Below are 27,996 nucleotides of genomic sequence, written 5' to 3' on the forward strand. Positions count from 1 at the left end.
CCAATGGCTTTCAGTATTAGAAATCTTGATCTTGGCTCCCTCTGCAGGTCTTCCTTGAACAAAGTAAACAGCATACTTTCTTTCTCCTGTGTAAATCTACAGATTACACAGTACTAAAAACAACAAACCACACACCTATCAAAGGCTAAAACAAAGTATGTGTTTATAAGAATAAACAAATTCAGATACTTTTGTACGAATAAGATCAGCACCAGACTTTCCCAGAAGCTGAATTAACAAGGCAGTTTAAAACAGCATTTCAGGGTCTTTATTACTGAAGTCAAGAGGTACAGCCACCTATGTTTTTTTAAAAAAATATTTACAAATATTTTAAGCAAAGCTGCTAAGTTTGAGGATAGTTAGGATCATCAATAACTGTTATATTGCCTGTGCTCACAACCCAGCTTTATAATGACCAGACGATAGGTTGGCAAATAGCACGAATATGCCTCTTTAAATGACGACTGAAAATGAAATTGATGACTGTGTACTTCTGTGATGATATACATGGTTATGGTTCCTGTTTCAAAATAATAGTGCACATTAACAGGTTATCAACCTGCATTTTGCTCTTAAATCAAACACCACGACCTCCCGTGTTCTTGCTCTGAAATAATAGTAATAATGATAATCAAATGCTCTTTTAATAACATTTGAACAGCAAAATATTTTGTTACTATTAAATATACATATACTTGAGATGTATGGGAAAACTTGCAGATCACACTTTTGTCATAGAAGCAAAATATAATTTAGTATCATGCTAAAAATGATGCAGCACACCTGAAAGTTTGAATCCTCTGAAACTCACACACAAGACATTAATAAGTGTACAACAAATAGCTAGAAGATTCCAAGCCAGGTTCTGAAATACTTACACCACACAGTACTTTTTGTTGGTTGCAATCCAGAGGAAGGCACTGACCAGCCCCTCATCTGCCTCCACACAAAACATATAACCCACAGCTGAAATGGGATTTTCAAAAATAGATTGACATACAGAAAGGAGGTTATGCTGGAAAGCAAAGCTAGAAGCCTATCTGCATGGGCAAAAGCCTATAGAGACTTTCTGGGTTATGCATGAATATTCCATATTCCACCTTCCTTTCACTTAGGGCCAATTTCCTTATTTGATTTAATATCCAAATTCAACTTTTGTTTTTTTTTTAAAGGACAATAGGAGTTTCTTTTTTTAGGGGGGGTGGGTAAAATCAGGGTCTACTATAGTTCCACAGTTCTTCCCGTTTTCAGCAATAAAGGTTGTGGTGATGAGAAATTTCACAAATGGACTCCTGTTAGAATAAGATTGCTGAGTTCTGGTTCTAAATGAGTCTTGAATCTCGGCATTCTGTTGTGCTGCTACAACAGCCTTATAGTGCAGGCTGCTGAGCTTTAAAAGTACTGGGTGAAATGGAAGATGCTTGCCTAGTTCTGAGCCTTAGTAGTAAGGGTCTATATTTACCTCTCCCTCTCTGTGGTGTATTAGAGAGGTTGCGGGGGATAATGGAAACCAGATGTGCTGCTCAGGGTGTGCGTTTCCAGTATCACTCCTCCTTCCAGGATACTTTAAGCCATAAGCATTCCTCATTATATCTATTAATTTAGAACCCATAATAACAGCATATTGGGTTCAGGGATTAGAAAATAAAGTTGGGGGTTGTTTGCCTCCTCCAAGGCTTATATTGTGAGCCTTAGTCACAATTCCCCTGTACCTACATACAAAGAAAAGGCTCATTATTTTGTAGTTCTCAGAGAGCAAGTGTTATTCTCAATTCTTGAAGGGGGAAGAGTTCTAAAAATGTTTATGAGCAAATACTTTTCTGCATGTCTGGGAAGTCCCCAGAGCCACCAAGTATTGGGGGGAAAATGAGTTAATGGGACAGTGTGTGGAATGCTGTGCCATGATGGCAATAGATATATATTTTTTTCTCTAATGCATTTAGTGGCAACATTTCAAAGGAATGAAATGAATTGAAATGAATCAAATTGAATTGGAATGAATCAACAACATTAACTAGGGTAAGGCTACATTGCTTGTGTTAATTAGTTCATTGCGTGCTCAAGAACCCAACTGATGTCAAAAGATACTTTAACATCCCTTGAGAACAAGAACCAAAATGACACTATTATTATCCCTGACAGCGTCTTTAAAGTGAATTTATAAACGAATGTATCTTCTGTGAATACTAAACTATTTTCTCAAAAATATTTCCAGCAATTTTTGTTAAATTAAATTTGCCTAATGAAATATATAGAAATAGGTTCTAGTTTTCTTGAGCATCTCATAAAAATATAGAATTGATAATCTAAGAGGGAAAATATCTCTGTTTATTGAAACTTTATAAAAATTTAAAATATCCATATAAACTCAATTATAGAATTTGCAAAGGTAACACTTCAACTACAAAAATATACCTGGTGTCTATGTCAACTGGATTACTTATAAAATTGGAATTGCTTTAAGAAGTCACTGTCAGGTTTACAAATTCAGTTTTGTAATTGAGTGCTTTAACATATATAGACATACTAGATTTTACCTTTGGTATATAATTTTAGCTTCTTTGTGCTTTGAACTGAGACAAAGCTAGGGAATTTGGAGTTTAATGCTTCTGTACAAGCAAAAGAAGTATATTCAAACAGAATATGGGATGCCTGTTCACTTGAAAGAATCATTTCTGTTTATCTCAAGATGTTGTTTTTTTTCTACCCAGTGACATACACACAAAATAGGCCTTTGAAAATATTTTCTGCAACATTTGTTCTCTTGCATTAAACATTTCAGAGCATCTGTATAAGCAGTGATATGTGGGTCTGGTTTTCACGGCACAATAAGCCAATCTTTCATTATGAATACCACTCTGCAGGTTTAGACAATATGGCAAGCCGTTCTATGGCTTATTTGACCTGCCTGAGCTCCATACAATGGGAAGAAGCCGCATGGGGACCTGCCTGGTGTGGAGAGGGGTTCTTCATGATGAAACCATCATTTAAGATGAACACTGGCTTTTTGTGACATGCAAACGAGGCCATGATATATGTTATCTACTCCTCAAGGAGTCTTATGACCACATCCTAAGACAGAGCATCCTTCTTTTAAACAAGTTGCCTGCCTGCTAAAACCAAATATAATTTCTAGCAAAGTAGTGTGTGTATCTTCTCAACACAAAGATTAGAAATGACAATTTGAAGCAAAACGTATTGTACGTACAATTAACTGTGACAGCTTTCTTAGGATTCTTCTCCCTGTTGGTGGGCTGCAATAGGTTTTGACCCCCATATGTTGGAATAAAAATTGTGGCAGGTCTCCACCCAACTGGGAACCCTGGAAGTGTAGGCCTTCCAATCACAGGTGAGTGCTGCACACTCTGGCACATATGGATCCTTACTATAGTTGTGCATTTCAACACATGGACTGGAGCGAGGGCAGAACCTACTGCTACCTGCTCATTCACTATGTGGTGAAGATCCTTAGCCTGTGAAGGGAGCAGAAAAAAAATCAGATTTAATAAATTGAACCTATGCTAGCTATATGTTGACAGGCATTAACACCTGAAAGCAAAAGATTCAGCTCTTCTGCATAATGGCAATCAAATGCCATAGGCATTAAAAAAATTCAGCTGTAGCACAAGAAATTCAAACATCTTGATTGACAGAATGTACATGTCCCACTTATCCTGATTGAAATGAAGATTCCAGTTGTGCCAGCAGAACTCTTCATGAGTTTTCATGCTTCCTTTTTGTACACTGCCATCAAAGGTTCTAAATAGAATCTCAAGTCTTTGTGGAATTTGGATAGAAGAGATTCATTTTTGACCTTTAATTAAAAAAAATTAATATAAAAAATCCTTCTGAAATTCTTATGTTCACAAAAGGGTGTTTTTTTCCTCCTTTTACACATTTTTATGGCAGTAAAGATCTTTCAAAGTTTTTAGTTCTTCAATTAGAGTTTTGTTCTGGTTTTCAAGAACAGCAACTCGATTTTCAAGACATTTCACATATTCTTTCTTCTTTCTACGGCATTCTCGAGCTGCTTCTCTGAAATTCCAAAGCAAAGTTTGTTAATTATTACACAGAAGTCAAACTAGTTTGGAATTACAAGCATTCTGCTTTTGCTTCATAGCTGATGTGCATCTAAAGAGGCTTGCCTTTCTCATTTCACGGACTGTGAAAAGTAAAACAAAGCCGCTTTCTTTGAAAAAATACTGATGTATCTACTTGACTTAAAAATATTTAAAGAGCTGCAAGGATTAGCTCTTTGCAAGCTTGCTATTTTTGCCTGAAGAGTTCAAATTATTTATCCTATCAGTGATCTAACGTTTTTTTAAAAAAATGGTCTGGAAATCTGTAAACAGATAAATTATTTCATCGGCCTGAAGCACACATTTCAGGGGAGTACATTTTGGCTTTGTGAACAATGATGCTTTGGGACTAATGAGAAATTAGAGGGTATCTCATAGGCAACTGGACTAGATGGGCCTTCAGCCTGATTCAGCAGAGCCCTGCACATGTCCTTAAATATGCTTTTAATAAAGTAACAAAGTTTGTCTACAATTGCACATTTGAAGAAAAGGAAATACAGGGGCTGCAACAGAGGGTATCAGTGATACATGACCCTGCTGAACAAAGTGACACTGTCCTCAGGATAAACATCCACAGCAAATACTTAAATACTCGAAGAGGGATGCGGCCATGGTCCCCTTATACCATTTCTTATAGCTGGCTAGTTTATTAACACCTTTAAGCTTCCTTTATCGTACCAATAATTTCAAGATTTTAATAAATTGGCACTAGCATTGTTGGGGCAATTTAGTCTCTTCAAATTGTACAACGAGCTTGCAGTGCCTCCAAGGAGATACAAATACAGTATTAGTGACTATTTGTATTTACCACTCTCATCCTAAGACACAAGTGGGAATTAAGAAGATGCTCAAATATGACACCTGTGGATCAGCTGCCAATCAGCTACTGGGCCAAGTTCTAGGTCTTGTTAACATGACCACCTGGCCATTAGATCACCTGGGGATTAATTGGTCTGTGTTTTTATATTGCTGCTTGATTGGTTTCAGGTTGTGGTTTTGTTGTAATGTTTTAATTGATATCTTGGTGGTTGTTTTTAGACTACACAGCTTAGAAATCTTTGAAATATAAAGTGGTTTAATAAATGCTTTTAAATACATATATACACACACACACGCGCGCGCACAGTTCATCTGTCTCTGGTGTTGGAAGGACAGGACTGGCTGAAATATGCTTCTCCTTTGAAAACTGAAGAAGTGTATCTGAAGAAGTGTGCATGCACACGAAAGCTCATACCAAGAACTAACTTAGTTGGTCTTTAAGGTGCTACTGGAAGGAATTTTTTTATTTTGACTATGGCAGAGCAACACGGCTACCAATCTGTATTTGAAAACTTCATGAGTTTCCCTCCTGTTTAACTAATGTATTAAAAGGTAAAGGGACCCCTGGCCATTAATTAGGTCCAGTCATGACCGACTCTGGGGTTGCGGCGCTCATCTCGCTTTATTGGCCGAGGGAGCCGGCGTACAGCTTCCGGGTCATGTGGCCAGCATGACTAAGCTGTTTCTGGCAAATCAGAGCAGCGCACGGAAACACCGTTTACCTTCCCGCCAGAGCGGTACCTATTTATCTACTTGCACTTTGACGTGCTTTTGAACTGCTAGGTTGGCAGGAGCAGGATCGAGCAACAGGAGCTCACCCCGTTGCGGGGATTCAAACTGCTGACCTTCTGATTGGCAAGTCCTAGGCTCTGTGGTTTAACCCAGTGTTTCCCAACCTTTTTTGGGCAAAGGCACACTTGTTTGATGAAAAAAATCTCGAGGCACACCACCATTACAGCCCTGTGACGTCAGCGCGCAGCGTCACGCCGGGAGGGACGCACGAAAGTGTAAGTTTCAATTTTTTTCCCTCCCCCTTGCCGGGGAACCTCCAAGCTTTGGGGGTGGGGGGGGAGGAGGCAGCAAAGCGATGCAGGAAGGAGAGCGCGGCTTGGCTGGGTGAGCTTTGGCAGGGGCAGGGAATGAGAGCCGCGAGGCGGGCGCTGCGGACAGAGGCGCTGCCCGCCGAGCTCGCAGGCAGCCAGGCAGGCAGACGGCGAGAGCCCCTCGCTGGGCGGCCTCTCCTCGCCGCCGCCGCCCCGCCTCTCGCCGCCCGACTCACCCGCCTCCCTCCAGGCAACATCTCGCGGCACACCAGGCAACATCTCGCGGCACACTAGTGTGCCGCAGAACAGTGGTTGGGAAACACTGGTTTAACCCACAGCGTCCCACGAACTAATGTATTAGTCTTTCTTTAAAAAGAATTAACAGCCCCCCCCCCTCCTACATTGTTTCTTTAAACTGGAAAAGTTTGAAGAAACAAAAGCTGTCAAACACCCCAAATAATTAAAGTCTAAATAAAAATTTGTTTAGAAAGGGGAAAAATATTTCTTGGGCAGTGGGGAAGAGGGCAAAATAAGAGAAGTCTACTGCAAATCTTGGGTGATATGATTGTGTAGCCAAAGATTATTTTATGGGGAAAATATTTCAGTGAATGCCTAAGACCAAATGGGAAACCAAATACCTGTTTTTCATCAGCCGTATTTCACGTTTCAACTGTGGATCATCCGTCTTGGTTGACTGAGATGTCAAGGAGACAGGAGCTGTCATCACAACCGTCTGGGGGAGGGAAGTGGTGGTTGGTGTGCTGCGTATCTGGTATGTCTGCATGTCTCCTGATGCAGCTGTTGAGGAAGCACAGTAAAGAATGCTGTGAAGAAAGGTGTTTTAAAGAAGACCCACATTTCCTGTTTGAATTCAGGCACACACAGCCAAGCACAAAATGTACACAGCAGTGGAGGGTGTACATGTAAAAAACTGGATATGGGCTCAGAAAACAGTAGCCAGATCTCTCTTGAGGATAAACATGACACCTTTTCAACAATTTTAGTTTTACTTCCCTTCCTTCAGAATGTATTTTGACAAAACTATTTTGAAGCGGCAGCACCTTTAAAACAATCCTGATGAATATACAATATTGGTTAATTACATAATTCTGCTGACTTCATTCCTAGGCAGAAGCTTAAGGAAGCCCAACATGACACTGGCAATGCAAAAACATGATTTGTGTTAAAACTGGGCCCTCAGCTGCTGCATGTGCAATGTTAGTTCACCAGCCCAACTCCTGCCTGGGTCACAGATCCAAGGCATGCTTAGTGCTGTACATGCAGATGAGGACACCTTGTTTTAAGAAGGCTGTGCAGAACCCACCCTGGATTCTGCTTATGTAGTACTGCATATTAATAAGGCTTTAGGCATGACACATACAATATACAGACATGATTAATAGAAAAAATTAGAATAATCTGTGACAGTACTGTAAAAATTTTTTAGCCTTAAGAGGCAGCCAGGATGAAAACCCTTCTCAACAATCTTTGGACTGCTGCAGATGAGATAAGCATGTTTAACAGAAATTAACACGGGCTTTACATGGCCATAGTCATAAATCTAACATTGCAATCGTGTGAGAAGGAAAACCTCAGGATTAGGATTGGGCATGAAAGCTGCTGCCTGACAAAAGAATTAGTACCCAGCTACAAAAAGTGAAGTAGGTGTCATCCCTTGGAAAACCACAGTGTCGGGGAGAAATAGGAGCATTTCTGAATTATTTGTAGTAGGTACTTACTCTGCACGACCACCTGGTTGCTTGGCACAAGTATCTGCTGACCGTCAGATGTCTGTACATACTGTAATAGCGGAGTCCCACCAGCATTTGTAAAGGTCTGCAAACCTTGCACACACTCTGTCGCTGGGCTGCTCAGCTGTAATGGTCCATTTGGAGCAATGGCAACTTTAAGACAAGAAATAATGAAACGGAGAAGACACTGATCATTGTACAGCGGTGTGTATGGTAGGTTTATAACTTCTCGACCCCCCCCCCCCAAATAAAACCCCCACGATTTCCTGTATCATAAAGGGGTGAACTTTTGCTTAGAAACACTGAAAAACTGACTAATTCTTTTCAGTTGCAAAAAAAGGTCACCCCAAAATGAAAAGCTGGAATTGCCGTATATGTAACGTCATATGACTCAATGAAAATGGCTTCAAGAACTTGGCAGAAATATTGAAACCTTGCAAAAATGCATTGCAGGTATTGGAGAATCACTGGAAACGGGAGCCATCCATACTCCACAGATAACAAGAAGTAATCAGTGCTAAGAAAACAAAGTGACGCAGGAACTTTCTGGTGCTTGCAGCAGAAACAAAAGACAAACTGCGACTTTGATTTATTCTAATCAGTAAGAAGTGCTGTACATTGTACAAGCATTAGAAAATTTGCATGCTCTATTTTTCCTGTATTATAATTATATTATATCATAATATAGTATAGTATAGTATACCGTAGTTTTCGCTCCATAACACGTGTTTTTTTCCTCCTAGAAAGTAAGGGGAAAAGTCTGTGCGTGTTACGGAGCGAATGCTTCCCTCCTCCGTGGTTTCCAGTGGGAGAAGAGCCGCTGAGTGGGGAGGAGAGAGGGACAGAGTGCCTGCTTCTTTAAAGGAGCAAAGCGGGAGGGGAGAGGAGCCGCTTACACTCGTGTAAGCGGCTCCTGTCCGGTAGGCTCCTTTAAAGCAAGCAGGCTCTCTGTCCCTCCAGCAAAGGTTTTCAGCTCGCTAAGGGGGGGGGGGGAGGGAGAGAAGCAGAGCCTGCTCCACGCGTGCGTCTTGTCCCTTGAGTGCTTTTCCTTCCCTCCCCACTTAAAACGTGGTTACAAAGCACAGATCCACATGGATCCTCAGGATTTTTGCACTGGGTCACCCCAAATTCACCATCAGGTCACATAGCATGTCCATGGCTACAGTTTGCACCAAAAAAATCACGCACCCACTGTTGCCTGGGGCTGCAGTGGTGCAAAAACGTGGTTACAAACATGGATCCTCAGGATTTTTGCATTGGGCTACCCCAAACTCACCGTCAGATCACATGTCTGTGGCCACAGCATGAACCACAAAATCATACATTGACTGTTTCGCTTAGAATATTTTTTTTCTTGTTTTCCTCCTCTAAAAACTACATGCGTGTTATGGTTGGGTGTGTGTTATCGAGCGAAAAATACGGTAATTACATAATACATTATAGTTACATATACAAAAACTGATTTATTGATTTCAGGCAGGACCTCTTTTTTAAAATATTTGGAAATGACAGATGATTGTTTTTAGGCAAAAGTTCATCCAAGCTATAGGAAGATGAGGTTGTAAAAAAACCCTAATATACGGCTATCATGTTCTTTCTGTTGTGCTGATATCACAAAAAATCTTCCACCAATTAGTCTCTTTCCTGTGAACAATTTACTTCATTTTGCAACCAGCACCTTCATTTCCCAAACCACATCATAGAACCATGGAATTGTAAAGTTGGAAGGGGACCCAAGGGTCATCTAGTCCAGTGTTTCCCAACCTTTTTTGGGCAAAGGCACACTTGTTTGATGAAAAAAATCTCGAGGCACACCACCATTACAGCCCCGTGACGTCAGCGCGCAGCGTCACGCCGGGAGGGACGCACGAAAGTGTAAGTTTCAATTTTTTCCCCTCCCCCTTGCCTTCCTTCTGTGCCAACCGCCAAAAAGCCAAGAATCGCGGGACCGCCGGCGGAGGGGGGGAGGGCGAGTGGAGGCAGCTGTGAGCCCCGTTCCTCCCCATCCGCCCCATTCCGTGCAAGGAGCACGAACAGGTGTGAGAAGGGGGTCAAACCTACGGGTCGGCGCCGGGGAACCTCCAAGCTTTGGGGGTGGGGGGGAGGAGGCAGCAAAGCGAGGCAGGAAGGAGAGCACGGCTTGGAGAAGTACTCGGCGGCGAAGGCCAGCAGGTCCGGCGGCCGTCGCCGCAGCACCTCCACCGTGTAGCCCTGCAGCAGCTCAGTCAGACCCGGCGGGATCTCGATGCTCATCTTGTAGCCGAGGCACGCAGGAGACTCAATGGACGGGCCCGGGAGAGAGAGAGACACGACGGAGAGAGAGCGGGAGTCCCTGCTCGCCGCCGCTACAACTACTGTGGCGGTTGGTCGTGGTCGCCGCCGCCCACCTCTATCTCTCCCCCTCAGCTTTCTACGCGGGCCTGGAGCCGGAGGTGGGGGGTGGTCGCCGCCGCTTTCTCCGCCTCCACGTCCTGCCTCCTAATCCTCGAGCCCTCCGTCATCCCTGAGGGAACCGCTGCGCTCGCGCCGCCGCTCTCTGACACGCGAGAAAGAGAAAGGAACGGAGCGGCGGGGTAGTCGGGGGAAGGAGGGGCCGGAACGGAAGCGCGAGGCGAGCTGCTCATGCCCAGCAGGAAGCGGCGGAGAGCGCCACAGAGAGAGAGAGAGAGAAGCAAGGGAGGGCGGGGAGTGGGCAGGAACACGCTTCATGCGTCACAATAACGGACAAGAGGCGCTCGAGGGATAGATTAGGACCTAATTTGACTTTTACAAAAAAAAAAATCTTTCGAATTTTTTAATTTTTCCCACGGCACACCAGGCAACATCTCGTGGCACACTAAAATTCAACTTGAAATATATTTCCAGAAACAGCATTCCTAACACAGACAATTATAAATAATACATACTATATTGTCCAGTGCTTGTTTGGTAAACGGGCGTAGGGACAGACATTGATGTGATAGTAGAGATACCAGGACTTGCTTCATCTCCTTTCCTGTCTCGTGCGTCTTCAGAAGAAAGATCATTGAAGATTTTTCTATAAAAATTACAACAAAGATACCAGACATGGCTGAAAAAACACTTTTTAAAAAATGTAATCATTACTCCCAATGCATAACCCTAGATATGCAGTACAGGTGATTCGCATCTTATGCTTATTCTACTTAGGCGACTGCAGCTTTGCATGGGTGGTAGAGAAGTAAATAAATGACCAGAGAGCAGAAGAAACCCGCTCTCCGTTTACTAATTCTCCTCTGTGCACACACCTGCACAAACAAGCTGTGATCATGGCGGAGGTGGATTTCGGGATTATGACCGGTTCTGCTGTACTGGGTGCTGAGCCTAGGGGGCGCCACAGGGCATCATAATTATGGCATAGTGATTTAAGTAGAACAAGAGAAGGTGGCAGCATGCATTGACTTTGGGCCTCACACAGGGCGCTGCTGAAATATGAAAGACCCAAGTCAGCCGCTGATTGTGGGCTTACCTGGTTTTGGGAAAGCAGCATGAGGACTGTAGCAGTGTCCCAGAGCCCTCGCGCTGCTTTCCCTTGGGTGAGGCACCAGGCTTTGGGAAAGAGGCACAAGAGCTCTGGCATGGTCCTAGAGTCCTCCTGCTTCCTTCCCAAAGCTTGGACAAGCATTTTTGCGTATACATGTGGACCTTCATGTAAGATGCGAGTTACTTTTATTTCTTTTCATGGTGGACAGAACCAGAATACAGAGAGAAAGATGCTGCTTTGTGGCTTTGGAGAAAATGACAATTATTTACCTTTTTTAAAAAAAGTTAAATTCCACCTTTCTGCAATACAGGGGTAGGGAACCGGATTGTGTTGGTAGGCCAGATCCTTATCATGACCACCACTCTGCAGCTTCTGAGGGATCTGTCAAACCCTGTGGGCTGCATGCATCTTACCAACCGGAAAAGCTCCGCTGAAGAGCACCAAAGAAATGCATAAGGAACTGACCTATAAGATGGACGGCGTGCTAGGATTCCTCTGGCTTTCTGTGAAGAGCCTATGCTATCTGAGGAATCTTGTGAATCGTCACTTTCTGACAAAGACACCTGAAAGAAACACATTTTGTTATTATGTTGCTGAATAGCGTAAGAGACAGTAGGAATGCCAAGAGACACCTTTTGGGAATGCCAAGTATAACTGAATCAGCAGGTTTTCAACCATTTGCAAACGTTTTTTATTACATTTAGAGTTAACAAGTTTCTTCAAAAGGAACACACCGCTACTGCTATTTAAACTAAAAAAAATAAACATGGTCCATTGTAGAGTTTGTTGTTCTGAAGTAATTCATAGGACTGCAATATAAAACAAGCACACAAACACTTACTGCAAACTCATGAGAAAAGGGGTTGGTCAAAGTTTCTGGAATAGTTGCAAAAATATTTGGTCTTGGGTATGTTGAAAAAGATGGGTTTTAACAGCAGTGCAAATGGTGATAGCATTAAGAAGTCAATAGTCTATCATTCTTCTGTTTGAATAAGTGAATGTGTGATGTAGGAAGGAACAAAGATTGGTCTTTGCTGGTACAGGTCTGCTAAGCATTAAAATCAGAACAGCACCAGTTTATTTTAACAATATCTAATTTTGCAGTGAAGCCTGTAGCAATGTAATGATATATATTCAAGGCTCCAAACTGAAAATATGAAGATTTAGATAAGGAAGGAAGAACATAAGGAAACAAAACAGGAATGCCTCAAGGACTCTTGGATTTTCATTCTTTCTGCGCACTTCACCAGTTTGGCAAATGTCAACAGTCCTTCTGGTGTTCCCAAATAAACGTCTTTCATTTACAGCTAACTGGTGAAGCAGCAGCAAAAGCTCCACAGGGCATAGAGCTCTTGCAAAAGTATGTTGGTAAAGTAAAACAAAAAGAAGGCTGCTGTCAGGAGAGAGGGGCAGCTCTAGCTTTCCCTCAGTTTTCAGCGATGAAATTGCAGCATTTATATCCTACAGAACTCCTAAGTGTAAGACAAATTCCTCTATATTAGAAACAAAATGACTGCTTTTAGATCTTTGACATATGTAACACAGACAATGCACAAACATTGGAGTTTTAATTCTTATTTTTAGGGGGCAATACTACTGCTATCTTCAACTAAGACTTCAACTAGGGCTATCGTATAGGTGGAGCAAATTTGTTTCCTGTTGCTGGAGAGGGCAGAACCCAAACCAATAAGTTCAAATCTCCAAAAAGGGGTTTTCAACTAATCATCTGGAAGAACTTCCTGATAGCATGAATAGTCCAACAGTTAAACAAGCTGCCTTGGAAAAGTGGTGGGCTCTCTTTCATTAGATGTTTTTAAGCAGAGACTGGGTGGCCATCTACCAAGGATGCTGTTGCAGCCAATTTGAATTAGATTACCTTTGAGGTCTCTTCCAATGCTAAGATTGTATTATTATAAATAACCAACAACACCTTAAGAGAAGGCTTACAAGGCTTTTCAAGACAGCTGAAAACATACACAATTGATCAAAACATGAAAAATGTTTTCTATTGTTTGTTTCTTCCTATACTAGCTTTAGCTTTTCTTGTTTGGTTTTGTGTTGTTTTTGATTTTTTAATCATTGGTGCACATAATCCTAAAGATTTTAAATACTGTATTTAGTTTATATGAGGTCTTATATGTCCAAGCAGCCATAGTAACTACTGGCTCCAAAGAGTGGATGAGGTAAAAATTCTACCCACCCACCCAGAGTTCCTCCTATTGGCTCCACCCAAGTTCTGATCGTTGATGCACTTCCTATCAGCCATGTCAAAATGTTGCAATGCAGTCTTTGGCTCATGGGGGAGGGGTAGTTTCATAATGAGAAAAAGACAAAATTACAACCCCCCCAAAAAACACCCCTTTCCCTGCTGTTCTATAGAACACTAAAAGGCTCAAGTTAAGGCTCTCAGTCACAGCACTTTACTCCTATGTAACAGGATATGAGGAAGGCTTCCGGAGAGCAAGAAAAGAAGACTACTTTTTCCTTTCACTCCTGTAATACTCCTAAACAATATATTGTAGCTCAGTAATAGACCACATGTTTTGCATGCAGCAGGTTCCGCCCCTGGGCAACTCCACTCAGCTCTGGGAAACGCTCCTGCCTGAAACCTCTGAACAGTCACTGAAAGTTAGTGTAGTCAGTACGAAGCTAAACGGATAAATTGTCTCTCTCAGTGAAGGTAGCTTCCTGTGTTTGTAGACAGCTTTATCTGCCCATTGCTGTAACAGCAGTGAAGTGGTATTGGGGGTTACTCACACTTACACAAGGTGCAATCCTGTGAAGGATGGTAACACCTCATTCTGCCCATGCAACCCTTCCAGGGCTACTTCCTTTTTCTTACAATATCACTCTCCCCACCCCAGTTTTTAGAGTTTCTTCTCACGCATTCACATCTCTAGATGTGGGGGGCATAGAGGGAGTGCAAATTTCATTGGACAAGTGGAAGTTGTCCACCGGACTTGGTTCTGACTTTTTAATTAATTGGTGTTTAGAACATTAGGCATTTTAATAAATAAGACAAAATAATAGTCCATAATAATGATGTGGAGCTTTGCTGGCTTGCTGTTGTCACATGCCACAATAGGCTGAAATACACTATAGCAAAATTCAGGTGCTGTCAATAAAACTTCCAAAGAAAGTTAATAGTACCTGCACTGATTGCCCTTGTGGTGAGTGAATGACAGATGAGGTTTGAGCTGTATGAATGACTCCCTGGACTTGATCCCCAGAGAGCTGAACCACTGTCAGTGGAGTTTGACCTCTAAGGGACATCTGAAACAAATCAAGAGTTGATTAGCCAAATCATGAAAAAACACAATTTAGGCAATAAATCAATAAGCGCCTACATTTAATGACACTGAGACTGAGGAAGAATAGTACTAAATTTCTAGTAAGACAAGACTTCTTAAGTGAATATCCATTTTTGAATAGTGGTTGCATTTAGCCAGCTTTCATATCAAGACACCTCAGTTAAAACAAGTTCACACTAGATGTCCTCAGGGGTAATGTGCCACTCAAAACATACATGATTTTCAGCCCAAGTAAGATCGTTTTCCAAATCTAATAGCAAAAATGTGCCTATTTTATGTAATTAGTCATTTCTGCTTTACAGTAACGAAGACAAAGATGGGCAACCTGTAGCTTGGGAGCCTTTTGCACTGACCTCGTTTTATGCAGCCCTAACACTTCCTGAAACTGCCCCCATTCCTCCATGCCATCAGACTTCCCTCTTTTCTGTTCATTTTCTCCTTTTTTTCTTTAAAAATTCTTTAAAAAGGATTTTGTCCCTTTTTAAAATTCTTTAAAAAGGATTTTGTCCCGTTCCCCCCATTTATTTCTTCATTATACAATTGGGAGATGCATTATTTATCTATAAAAATAAATAAATCTTGTAAAAGCTTTTTACTCATTTCATGGCTTGGAGAAAGTAATTCTGTCCAACCTCAACTGTCTGAGATTGGTAGTCTTGTGCATATATACATGTACAGGCTCTGGGCATAAGCACATCTGTAATTGGGAATTCTACTCTGAGATCACTATGGTGAAAAATGAAGCAGGGCAATCGTTATTCCAAAATAGCTAATTCAGAACACTTTTGTCTCTGGATCTGTCCACTGCCTGTATATGGTTCCCAACAGATTACCCTAGAGGAAATTACCTCCCCCGCAGCCAACAAAAAAAAAAGGTTGACCACCCATGCTGTAAGAAGTCGTGCTTTTCTGACTTCCACTGACAAGAAAGTTCTGAAATTCAGACACTCTGCAACAGAACCCAAATTCATTAATTTTCAGTGCCATCTAGCAAGTATAGCCTCTGCTCTTTTCAACTCAGATCAAGCAGAGCACATGCATAAGCACCAATAAAATGAAACTTCACAACATTAGTGCTTGGTGGACTGCACCCTTTGTTTTGCTTCTGTCCTTTGTGCTAAGGTCAGAAAGGCCGTAGGAAGCAAAAATACTGAAGCAAACAACAGCTGATTAACCAGTATTTTATAGCAGATTTGTTATGATTCTGTGACTGGGAGACAGTTTTTCAGAATTAGCAACTCTTAAGTTAAAAAACATGGAGATGCTCAACTTTCCCATTTCCTTGCTTAGCCGGTCAGCCTAGGTGATCCTGGAATAAGATCTAAAGAAAGAACATTTGGATTTTATGAGACATGTCAATATCTAGTGGATATGGATGCATTTTCAGCTCCACACAGGAAACACATGATTAGCTCAAATTCCTGGAAATTATGTATGCACACACACATACAAATATAAATATAATGCACTGTAAAAAAAAAACCCAATATTGTACAGTAAAATTTCAAATTAACCTACTTAAAAATTCCTCAGAGGATCTGACCTTAGATAGCTTTCTTTACCTGTTGAGAAACACGAGAAAGCTGAGCTGCTTGTAGCGTGGTACCTTGTAAAGATGCTGCTTGTGCGGGTGTTGCTGAATTGTTACTGTTGCTTTTGTGAGCCTCTTCCATAATCAGCCTGTAAGAAACCAAAAGACAGCAAAATGCAGAGTTTATTATTACCCAAGAGAGACGGATGCTTTTCAAAGAGTGCCAGAGGACATTATAAAATAATACTGCCTTGTTGGTGATTACTGTCTTGGCTCTACCCACAGTTGTATCTGCCAGCCATCCTAAAGAGGATCTTGCACCAGGAGATGTCAATATGTGCAATTCAGAGATAGGCCTAGAACCTTGCTGAAAGCAATGGATCTTATGCAGCCTGAAACATTTTAAATCTTGCTGATTTCAATGAGACTTTGGTACACTGAACTTCCCTGGATTATGCCCACCGACAAGTATTCTGGACACCACCTTTGCTGCTTCCATGAATTTTGGACCTTCAAGAAATGCAACGGCCTTCCACTATGCTAGATGGACCATTAGTTTGAAACTGTGTAATACGGTTCTTTATATCCTTGTGAGCGACACCTATTTGATACAATAGTGTGGTAATTAGTCACATAATGATCTTGTCACTTATAAATTCTATTTTTTTACAGAAATGAAAAAATCCATATATAATAGTAATTTGGATGCAGAGCTCCTGTGAATATACCGTATTTTTCGCCCTATAGGACGCACCTTTTCCCCTCCAAAAATGAAGGGGAAATCTGGGTGCGTCCTATGGGGCGAATGCAGGCTTTTGCTGAAGCTTGGAGAGCGAGAGGGGTCGGTGCGCACCGACCTCTCTCGCTCTCCAGGCTTCGGGAACACATCCGCAGCCTAGGCAGCCCTGCAGAGCGCCCCCCGCGCCGGGCAGACATCCACAGCGTGGGGAGCCTTGCAGGAGTTCCCCGCAAGGCTCCCCACGCTGCGGATAGCAGCCTGCCGCGCGGCGGGCGGGGCGCCCTGATGCAGAGCGCCCTTCGCGCCGGGCAGACATCCGCAGCGTGGGGAGCCTTGCAGGAGTTCCCCGCAAGGCTCCCCACGCTGCGGATAGCAGCCTGCTGCCCAGCGCGAGGGGCGCCCTGAAGCAGAGCGCCCCTCGCGCCGGGCAGACATCGGCCAGCTCCACAAGCTTGGGGGACAGCAGGGAGGCGCAGCGCTGCCATCCCGCTGTTCCTCGACCTGGTTCGGTTTCCCCGACCTGCTTTTGGGGGAGAAATAAAGGGAAAAAATTGTTCCTTTATTCCCCCCCCCCAAAAAACTAGGTGCGTCCTATGGGACGGAGCGTCCTATGGGACGAAAAATACGGTAACTCAGTGCACAGGATGCTCCTGCCTTGGGGCAAGGAAAGAGGGTTTTTTCTGATTTCTTCTCCTCTCCTGACCCACTCAAAAGAATTTCTAGAACAGAGCACAGAGGACTTGCAGGAAGAAAGCAGAATGGGTGAAAATCACCTCCACTGTGCCACAGGTTTTTCTTCCCCCACAAGGAGAGAACAATAGGGGAGGAGTGGGGGTGGTGGAGGACAAGTTATTTGTATTCTAGTTTATTTCAGAACTTTCTGCATCCATGATATGTAACTGTCGTGCATTTTATTACACCTGCTGCACAATTAAGCATTTCCTGGTCAACAGCACCAGGGTATGCACAGACAGTGTTCCAATAAAAATACCTCTGAAGCAGTCAAAGATGATCTGCCAGTTCTGAGCATGTTGTTACACAACATTTGAAATAGTTGCAAGAGCTGTTGCTGAGAAACTGGAAATTACATTTCTCTCAATGGAAATATGAGTCATTGATTTTTCCCTGCCGAGACCAACCACAGGAGCTCAGTCCTAAAACCTGAAGAATGCAAGTCACCATAATGAAAAAGTCTCAAGAGCTTCACTTCGGCCTTTCTATTCTTAATCAGACGAATTGTGCTATCAAACAGCAGACACCTCTCATGAACACAATGACAACTTAGCACATACTACTCTCTCTCTCTCACACACACACACACACACACACACACACAGAGAGAGAGAGAGAGAGAGAGATTCTACAAGTGAACTCAGATGTTGAGTTATAATAGCTACAAAGAGAAAACCAAGCTGCTAAGCAATGAGGGAGGTTTCAGCAGCTCAGTGGGATGCCAAGATTTGCAGAACCAGAGAAAATATTTTGGAGGGGAATGTAAGAAGACAACCCCCTACCCCCACAGCCCAATCATATCAGACCATGCTCAGTGACCATAAAATGCTCAGTGGTTTTTTGGAGTGAGGGACATGCTTTAGCCAAGGATTGCATGGCAGATTACAATATAGAAACACAAAATACATGTCATAATAACAAACAAAAACAACACTCTCCCATTCAGTTTAGAAGGCCATAGAGTGTTTAATTAGTCAAAGGCCTGGGAGAAGAAGAATATTCTTGCCTGATGCCTAAAGATATGTAACAAAGGTGCCAGATGAGCCTCCCTGGGGGAGAGCATTCCACAAGCAGGGAGCCACCACAGAAAAGCCTTGTTCTCATGTTGCTGCCCTCTGGACCTCTTGCAAAGGAGGCACACAAAGAAGGGTCCAGATCAATTCATATTGGGAGAGGTGGTCCTTGAGGTCTTGTGGTCCTGAGCCACGTAAAGCTATATAGATCAAAACCAGCCCTTTGAATTGTGCTCAGAACTAACTGGCAGCCAGTGCAGTCGGGCTAGGACTGGCATTATATGCTCAAACCATTTTGCCCCAGTGAGCAACCTAGCCACTGAATTCTGCACCAGCTGAAGTTTCTGAATCATTTTCAGAGGCAGACCCACATATAATGTATTGCAGTAACCTAACCTAGAGGTTACCGGAGCACAGACAACAGCAGTTAGGCTATCCCTGTCCAGATAGGAGCGCAGCTGAAGTTGAGGGAAGGCACTCCGTACCACTGAGGCCACTTGAGACTCAAATGACAGCAATGGAACTGGAAGGAGCCCCAAGATGCATATCTGCTCCTTCAGATGAAGTTTAACCCCATCAGGAGCAGGCAACCTCCCATCCATCCTGTCTAGGGATTCACCCACTAACACCCTGCCTTATCTGGATTAAGCTTCAGTTTGTTGGCTGTCATCCAATCCATTATTGAGGCAAGACAACAGTCCAGCACATCCACTGCCTCACCTGCAGATGTAAAGGAGAAGCAGAGCTGTGTGTCATCAGTACATTGCTGACAATGTACTCCAAAACTCCGGATAACCCCCCTCAGCAGTATCATGTAAATAGATGTTAAACAGCATGTGGGATAAAACTGAACCCTGAGGAACCCCACAATGAAGGTTCCACAGGACCAAAAAACACTCTCCAAGCATTACCCTCTGGAAATGACCGAGGAAGTAGAACTGGAACCACTTTTAGAAATCACTAACTGCCTGTGCTGTGTGCTGCTCACCCAACCCGCTGCACCTCCTACACCATAACTCCCTGTCATGGGCTGGCTGGATGCAGAGGAGTGGTGGGAGGCACCAGTTGGGGAACCCCCAGAGGAAGAAGGCTCAGAGCCAGGGGATTGGTGGTGGGATGATGATGAGTAGTCCAAGGAGAAGAGTGAGAAGACAGGGAAAAGGAGGTGTCAGAAGCTGCAAGGGCAACAGGGTTGAGTAAACAGGAAGATGCGCTGTGGCAGACAGAGGTGCAGACTCACAGAGGCTTAGTGCAGGCAGGCTGTGGAAGAAGACAGGGAGTCTTCCCCTAATGCTGTGACCAGCTACTAGCCCTGCTGGTCTCCCAGAATGCACAGATAAATGGGCAGAGCAGGCAAGCATGAGGGGCAATGGATGAACAAGTCGGGCTTCCAGTGGTTTGTGGGTTGAGTGAGATGGCTGACAGCGCAGAAGAGTCAGCAAAGCAGAGAAGGCAAACTGGGCTTGTGGTGGGGCAAGTCTAATGAGAGGGGTGGCACATATGGGGGCGGAGCAGGCAAGGTGCACTGAGTAAGAGTGGTGGCACAATGGTGTGAGCAAGCTGCAGAGGTAGCAAGGAGTAAGGGGAGGGAACTTTGGCAAGGAGGGAACTTTGGCAAGTACAGTGGTGCCCCGCAAGACGAATGCCTTGCAAGACGGAAAACCCGCTAGACGAAAGGGTTTTCCGTTTTTGAGCTGCTTCGCAAGACGATTTTCCCTATGGGCTTGCTTTGCAAGACGAAAACGTCTTGCGAGTGTTCCGATTTTTTTTCCGCTTCCCCCCCTTTTTCTAAGCCGCTAATAGCCTTTTAGCTGCTAATCCGCTAAGCCTTTAATAGCCGCTAAACCGCTAATAGCACTAATCCGCTAAGAGGCTTGCTTCGCAAGATGAAAAAACCGCTAGACGAAGAGACTCGCGGAACGGATTAATTTCGTCTTGCGAGGCACCACTGTAATGGGAAGTGGAGGGGCTTTGCGGGAGAAGTGCTTTGGGGTGGGAGTTAGGGAGGTTGCCAAGTGAAGTGAGCAGGGGTGTCCCTTCCTAGTTATAATTAAAACAAAGGCAGAAACTGAGTCAGAACAGGCTGAGTCAATACAGTGGTACCTCCGGTTAACTACTTAATTTGTTCCAGAGGTCCATTCTTAATCTGAAGCACCACTTTAGCTAATGGGGCCTCCTGCTGCTGCTGCACCACCGGAGCACGATTTCTGTTCTCATCCTGAAGCAACGTTCTTAACCTGAAGCACTATTTCTGGGTTAGCGGAGTCTGTGACCTGAAGCGTATGTAACCTGAAGAGTATGTAACCCGAGGTACCACTGTATACTACTTTCACATTTTTGTGGGTGCTCACAATTCAAGAAAAAAACCAGGCAAAACGTAATCATACTGGGTTCTGCCTCATAGACAATTTCTAAAATAAATGAAAACATTAAAAAGTGATCAGAGAAAAGGAAAGAAAAACAAAAAACAATAGCAAGTGTCTTAAAATGTCTATTTCACACATTCAACTCTTGACCTAGACAAAAAATAAACAAGAATTGCAGTTCTCAAGATATTTGCCTAATTCATTATTTTCATTTATATGGACCCTTGCATTTTTTAAATTGGAGCGACATAATGTAATTACACAAGAAGCAAGTTTATTACTTAATTGGTAAAAAGCAAATGAAAGTCCCTTTCATATACTGTTCTTATGCTAGATTTTACAAAAGCAACAAAACCTTATTATCTTAACTGTTCTTGCATTAAGCTTGGTTTAGCATAGGAACAAGAGTGGCAGGTCGGGTGCCATGCCAACATAGCTCTTGGATGTGCCTCTTTGCCCAGTCCTTCCACAGCTGATGGGCCAGTGCCACCAGCAAGGGGCAGCTCAATGTGCCTGCCCAAGTGGCAAATGGGTAGAAGCTACTGCCAGTGGTGGTCAGCTACAACATGGGAAAGGAAAGAGCTGGCCATGCTGCTGTCACATGATGGCAATGGGCTCAATTCAGGCCTCTTCAATATACCAGCTTGGGATCTGAGGCAGCAAAGGGGCACCTTTTCCTCCCCCACCTCAACAACTACTTGAAAAGCTTTTCAGACATGTGTACTGTGTACAAAAATAGCACTTTACTGATGTTTCTTAAACATCAGTAAAACAAACATACTAAATCAAATCTCAATTGATTTGGGCAATGGGATGTTACAAAAAAAATGCTGATTGAAAATTTTCTAGAAAACCACCATCACTGCTACTGAGTTGAACAATGCAAAACAAGACATTCATCTCTAATATGAAGCCTGTTTTATCTAATCACAATCAATTCTTTCCTACATGAACAAATGAAATGTAGTGCTTAATAGTCTTCTTTTAATTAAGATGAAAAGAAGTCAATATATATTGGCTTGATCTATCTGCAAGTTTAATATTCTATTATTATTTGCTAAACAAAATTTAACCAAACAATGAATAGTGAATTACTGATATTAGTTGACATGACTGACTCTTGTAAATTAAGTCACTTGATGCAACAGAAGCACCATAATCTCTTCATGCAGCCTTATAGTTGTTATTTTAAATACTGTTTCAAGAGTATCTTCCAAAATATTAGTTTTTCAGAGCAGTGAATTCACCCTTCCCAATGTGGTGGTTTCCTACGTACCATCTTGCAGCACTTCTGAATCACCTCTTCTGCTCTAATTTAACCCTATTAATTCTTAGTATGCCTACTGCAATTTTGAGTGTTCAAAATGCTTCACATGCATTACATTGTTGTAACCTTACCCCAACCTTACAAGGTGGGCCGTCACACGGATGAGGGTGGGGGGCAACAGTGTGAGAGAGTGGCTTAAATAAGGCCATGAAGTGAGTTCATGCCAAAGGAGGGATTTGACTTGTGGCCTTCACTAACCTAACAAAGTGAGAAAGAACAATCTTTTAATTCTTCTTCTTAATGAGTTTAATAAACGTAGGCTTTTCTTGTCATTATTATATATGTGGCAAGGATTTCTATTAACTTGTTATAGAGTTCCCAATTCTTTGGTATTTTGGAAGAACTATACTTCAGGAGAAAAGAAACTATTCCAGTTAACCACTTTAGATGCTGAGAGAATTCTGTAGCCAACTGGAAAAACATACGTACACCCCAGCTCTTGGCAACTGTAAAATATTTAGATCAAGCCAAAATTTTCAGAACACAGACAAAACTGGAAACAGATAATCATCCAGAAGAGTTTCATAGCTCTCACTAGACGAAGAAATGTAGCTTTCTGTTTCTATAGCACTTTTGGAGAATCATGAAACCTGTACAAACTGTCCAGTCTATATCAGGGATGTAAACATCTCAAGTGCCTGCTGCTGCATGGGTATCCAAAATATTTTTACAACCTTTGTCCAAATGTAAGGCTAACAGGGGGGACGCGGGTGGCGCTGTGGGTTAAACCACAGAGCCTAGGATTTGCCGATCAGAAGGTTGGCGGTTTGAATCCCCGTGATGGGGTGAGCTCCCGCTGCTTGGTCCCTGCTCCTGCCAACCTAGCAGTTCGAAAGCATGTCAAAGTGCAAGTAGATAAATAGGTACCGCTCTGGCGGGAAGGTAAACGGCGTTTCCGTGCGCTGCTCTGGTTCGCCAGAAGCGGCTTAGTCATGCTGGCCACATGACCCGGAAGCTGTATGCCGGCTCCCTCGGCCAATAAAGCGAGATGAGCGCCGCAACCCCAGAGTTGGCCACGACTGGACCTAATGGTCAGGGGTCCCTTTACCTTTAAGGCTAACAGGCAATGTTAACAACTAACTGCAGCCCTGATCAGGCACTACTCATGTGAAGGAGCAACAAAGGGGCTACAGGGACTCACTTTTAACTCTAACCCAGTCATCATACAGCTTGTGCCATACTCCCAAGTGCTCAGGGCTAACTTCTACTGTGGGGAGCGGAGCCTTTTTTTCTTGTGTAAGTTTCTAAATCATGTGGGGAGCCTACACAACTAGGAAAGGCCTTCCATGTCAGAAGTTACACCTGAACAAGTGGGAAGCTGGCACACTCCATACAAAGATGGGGGTGGAGCTAAAGGTATTGCCCCTTTGTACTTGTGTTGTCCCTTCATACGAGGTCTTACTACTTTTCTTTCTTCCTCTCTTTGTTGTGTTTAATACTGCTAAAAGTTTCCTTTTGTTTCTCCCACACAAAATGTTTGATCGTCTTGATGATGTAATGTTTTACTTTCTGATCTTTCTCTATACCACCTTAAACTTTGATCAAGCTTGTAATTTGCCACTACCTGCAGCAGGAAGTAACTGCACCTAAAGAGCAGCCAAGCAGCAAACTGTACCTGTCCCACACTATGCCCCCTTCTAAAGCTGTGTCACACATATACTCACCTAAGTCTAGTTGAACGCACAGCTTATATTGTCCCATCTTTACCAAGCCACAAAGAGTTAGCAATGCACAGTATCCATGCAGCCACTTGGTAAACTGGCTGGCTGCAAATATACAATGAGAATTTTACAATTCTGCAGCTTTAGGAGCACACTATAGATAACCAGCTTACCATCTGGTTACATGTACACCACAGTAAACTAACACGAATGTTCCAGTCTAAACTCATGGTTCTTCAAAAACTCCTTGGGCAACCCAAGACCTCTTATTCCAGTTAAACTTGTGCTCCTCTTATGTGTTCCAATGTCTTCTGAAGCAAGGTTAGCAGAGAGCTCTTTCTATGGTGGAGCCTTGTATGTGGATTCCCTGCCCTGAGAGATTACATCATATTCTTCTTTATTTGTGCTCCACTGGCAACTGAACTTAGTAAAACCAGCTTTTGATTCTGTTGCTGTTTAATGTACTGATCGAGGCTGCCCTCTTTTTTGCCACTGTTTATAAAATAATTTGATAATCTGACTTTAATAGTTTGATTACTGTGCTTTCTTATGTGAATTTCTGTTTTATTTAATTGCCTTAAGCAAATCCTTTGTGGAAAAGTGTGATATAAATTATTAGAATAATTATTTATGAAAAGCCTATTCTGCTCTCTTTTAAGAAATGCTCAGAACATACCATTGTTCTCTTATTTTACTCTTCATTAATTTCTTATCATTCATTTTAAAACAGCTTCTACAACTTAAAACTCATTTTAATTATCACTTTAGATTTGGGCTTACTATTGCTTACACATTCACTCCCTTTTCATTTTGTAAATTGTAAACCACTTTGGGCAGGAATCTATCTATTTTCTTGTTTGTAACAGTATCTAGTAAGCACTCGGGTGTAGTAGTAAAACTATTGTTTATTTATAGTGCATCACCAATATACACACTTTACAGAACAACATAATAAAAAGAAATAGTCCATGCTCCAATAAATTTATAACTAACATTTCAATAGTGAGGAAGACAAGATAAGATGAAGAGCAGGAGTGGGAAACTTGTGACTAGATGCTGGTGGACTTTGGACTCCCATCAGCCCTATACGGCATTGCCAATGGTCAGGCATGATGGGAGCTACATCTGGAAGGCTACTGGTTCCCTATCCCTGGATGAAGGCAAGAATAGAAAGAGATGGTTGTCAAAGCCCTAAATACAGTGGTGCCCCGCAAGACGAATGCCTTGCAAGACGAAAAACTCGCTAGACGAAAGGGTTTTTCGGTTTTGCGTTGCTTCGCTAGACGAATTTCCCTATGGGCTTGCTTCGCAAGACGAAAACGTCTTGCAGTTTTTTCTTAAAGCCGCTTGAAGAGGCGCAGTTGCGACGGACCGTGCTTCGCAAGACAAAAAACATCGCAAGACAAAAAGACTCGCGGAACGAATTATTTTCGTCTTGTGAGGCACCACTGTACCAAAATGTGGGTTTTGCTGAAGTATTTGAAGAAAGAGGTGTCATAATTCTGCTAAAATGATGTCTAGAGTGATATATTTAAAATACCTACCATGTTCAGAATGGATCTCAAGGACTGCCTCTCCCTATTTGAATCAATTTGGACCCTCCAATAATAATTTCATGCCCTTCTTTGTGTGTCCCCTCTGCGAGATGTCCAGAGAGCAGCAACACAAAACAGGCCTCTTCCTTTTGGCAATTAATTTTTATTGATTTTCAAACAAATTAACAACCAATTATACAAAACAAGCCTTTTCTGAGGTGGCTATGTTTGTGGGATGCTGTCCACTGGTAGGCTTGCCTGGCGCCTTAGTTACATATCTTTAGGCACCAGGCAAAAACATTCCTCTTCTCCCAGGCCTTTGGCTAACTAAACAATCTATGGCCTTTTATAATGTGGAGGGTTATTACTGTTTGTTACTATGGTATGTATTTTTGTGCTTTTATACTGTAAACCACCCAGTGATCCTCAAGTGATGGGTGACCTAGGAATGTGATTGATTGATTAATTAATTAATTAATTAATAAAGAATACAGCATCAATGGGTGTGGTTTTTTTTTTGCTTCCAAAGGATATTTATTTTTAAAACTACTACTTATTTTTCAACTTTGATAACAGGCCTCCAAGGTGGCCTGTATTAAAAGAAAATGAACATGCAATTAACTCAGTCAAAGAAGGTACAATTATTTCATGAGTGATGTAAAAGAGAAACTGCAAACACCCCTTTCATAGAATTGTAAAGTTGGAAGGGCCCTAAGGATCATCCCTGCAATGCGTTTTAGATTACTTATTTGGATCACAACATTTTAGACAACTGCAGCTCTACATTGTCTCTTTAAAACAATTATGAACAAGAATTACCCTTGAAAGACATATTAGAAGTAGCCCCCCAAAGTTGGGCGAACTAGAGTAGATTATTTAAAGGTTCTCTTTTGATTATCTTCAACAAGCTCAGAGCTATTTCACAAGCCTTCGTTTGGCACAGAGTATATGGTGAGCTAGAAACTGCAGCCAATTCTGCCTATCCAGAATACATGTATGAGATTCGTTTTCATACACCTGTCTGCCACTGTTTTCACATTACAACTTCCAACACTCTCTTTCAATATACCATTACAGCTGTACACCTTTCTAGAGCTGCTTCCCAAAACCCACTAAAGACCAGTAAAATCAGCAGATCCAAGCACACCTAAAACCAACAGCAGAATAAAAGCAGCTGTCATTGTAATTTGACGTCTGTGAACTACCCTGAACATTTTGTTCAAAAGGCAGGATATAAATATTTTAACAATATATCCCCAGCACAGCTTTACAGATAGAATTTTAAAGCCTGGGGGAAATAAAAAAAGATAATCGGAGTTGATGCCAGGCGAGCCTTCCTTTGGAAAAGCATATCTTAAGGATACACCTAAACACACACACACACAAAAAAACAGACGACACACAGCACTGCGGAAGTTGCACCTGAGCACAAAGGAAGCCGACCTTCCGTTTAAGATTAAGCCCATCACGTGACTCGCTTTAAGGTACTTAAAAACTGCACACAGGCGTTCACTGCAGCCAACGCCAAGGGGCCGAGGTCTCTTTGCCCTGCTCCCCGCACCGATAAAACATCGGAGGGAGCCGAGCTCCCCTCAAAGTTGATGGGCGTTGTCACTCAAATGGTGGTGCGCGTGCCAGATCGGTTATGCGCGTGTGCCACAATCTTGCGATCGGTCATGCAGGGCGGGGGTTAACTTGCACAAACACACGCGCGCACCCTCCCCAAATATTTTATTCAAGTGGGCAAACATAGCTGGAAATACGGCGGCAAACGCATCTTTTATCAAAGTGCAACCCAAACGCCTGCAAGTCGAAAGCTTGCTTGAGACTTGTGCGAAGGTTTTGGTTGCTTCCCAACTTCCGACTATTATTATTATCTTTGCTTTCGAAGCCCCCTCTCGCCAACTGTCAGGAGAGGGAGGCCAGAGGAGGAAGAAGCAGCAGCAGCAGCAGCCGGCGGGCAAGCGAGCCCGAGGGGAAGCCGAGCCCTCGCCCATAGCCAGCGAGGCGTCCACGGGTGAGACCCGGCGCTTGTGCAACAGCTGCGGCGGGCGAAGGTCTGCCTCCCGCCGGGGCGTCAGGAGACGGGCGAGGGCGCTTCGCCCTCCCTCCCGCCAAATCCCAACCGCCTCGCGAGCGCCTTTTCGAACGGGAACCGCTCGCGAGCGCCCGGCTTCCGCGAGCCGCCTCTCCCTCCTCCCGAGGCGTTTCCCCGACCCGCTCGCTCTCTCGCCCGCCCTCCTTCCCTTCCCTCGCGCTCGTTGATTCGGCCGCGTCCGCCTCGCCTCGCGCCCTGATTGAGTCGCCGCCGGTCGCGCCCGCTTTTACCTCAGAGAGACGACACCGCCGCCGGCTTCGCCTCGGCCTCACGCGGCGCCCGTGAGGGAGAGGAGGGACGGGCGGAGGCGCCGCCGCCGCCCTAACGCCTCAGGGAAGCCAGAGCCGCCGCCAGCATTGTCGGGAGTAGGCCCCGCCAGGGAGAAGCAGCACGCACTCCCTCAGACACGCACCCTCTCGCTCTGGAGCTCGGGGTGGGCGGGTTGCGACGATAGAGTGCGCTGGAGGCCAGAGCTAGAGAGGGCTGCCG

The 27,996-nt window shown here is 43.4% G+C and overlaps 1 protein-coding gene across 4 annotated transcripts; it reads right to left on the reverse strand.

Moving 5' to 3' along the window:
• Nucleotides 1–245: 245 nt before the first annotated feature.
• ATF1 (activating transcription factor 1) lies at nt 246–27,995 on the reverse strand. 4 transcript variants are annotated; one of them, XM_081181523.1, is made up of 8 exons: nt 27,738–27,995; nt 16,068–16,185; nt 14,345–14,467; nt 11,660–11,757; nt 10,599–10,729; nt 7,681–7,845; nt 6,580–6,739; nt 246–4,035 (listed from the first exon to the last, which is right to left on the reverse strand). In XM_081181523.1, exons 2-8 carry the CDS (start codon nt 16,176–16,178, stop codon nt 3,891–3,893), a joined length of 933 nt encoding a protein of 310 aa, XP_081037649.1. In that variant the 5' UTR covers nt 16,179–16,185; nt 27,738–27,995; the 3' UTR covers nt 246–3,890. The 4 variants fall into 4 exon arrangements, with proteins under 4 accessions (XP_081037649.1, XP_081037650.1, XP_081037651.1 ...); XM_081181524.1 differs by having other exon boundaries at nt 16,049–16,185; nt 27,738–27,992; XM_081181525.1 differs by lacking the exon at nt 27,738–27,995 and having other exon boundaries at nt 16,112–16,185.
• Between the last annotated feature and the right edge of the window lies 1 nt (nt 27,996).

The sequence above is a fragment of the Podarcis bocagei genome (assembly GCF_964188305.1).
Source record: "Podarcis bocagei genome assembly, chromosome: 2".
NCBI lineage: Eukaryota > Metazoa > Chordata > Lepidosauria > Squamata > Lacertidae > Podarcis > Podarcis bocagei.

Bases quoted from the DNA above. Each gene is read 5' to 3' on its own strand.
- ATF1 (XM_081181523.1), bottom strand. From the start codon at position 16,178: ATGGAAGAGGCTCACAAAAGCAACAGTAACAATTCAGCAACACCCGCA. The intron at 7,846-10,598 runs GTATGTATTATT...CTTGTCTTAAAG, and splicing joins AACAAGCACTGGACAATATA to TTGCCATTGCTCCAAATGGA. The intron at 6,740-7,680 runs GTAAGTACCTAC...CTTCCTCAACAG, and splicing joins CAACCAGGTGGTCGTGCAGA to CTGCATCAGGAGACATGCAG.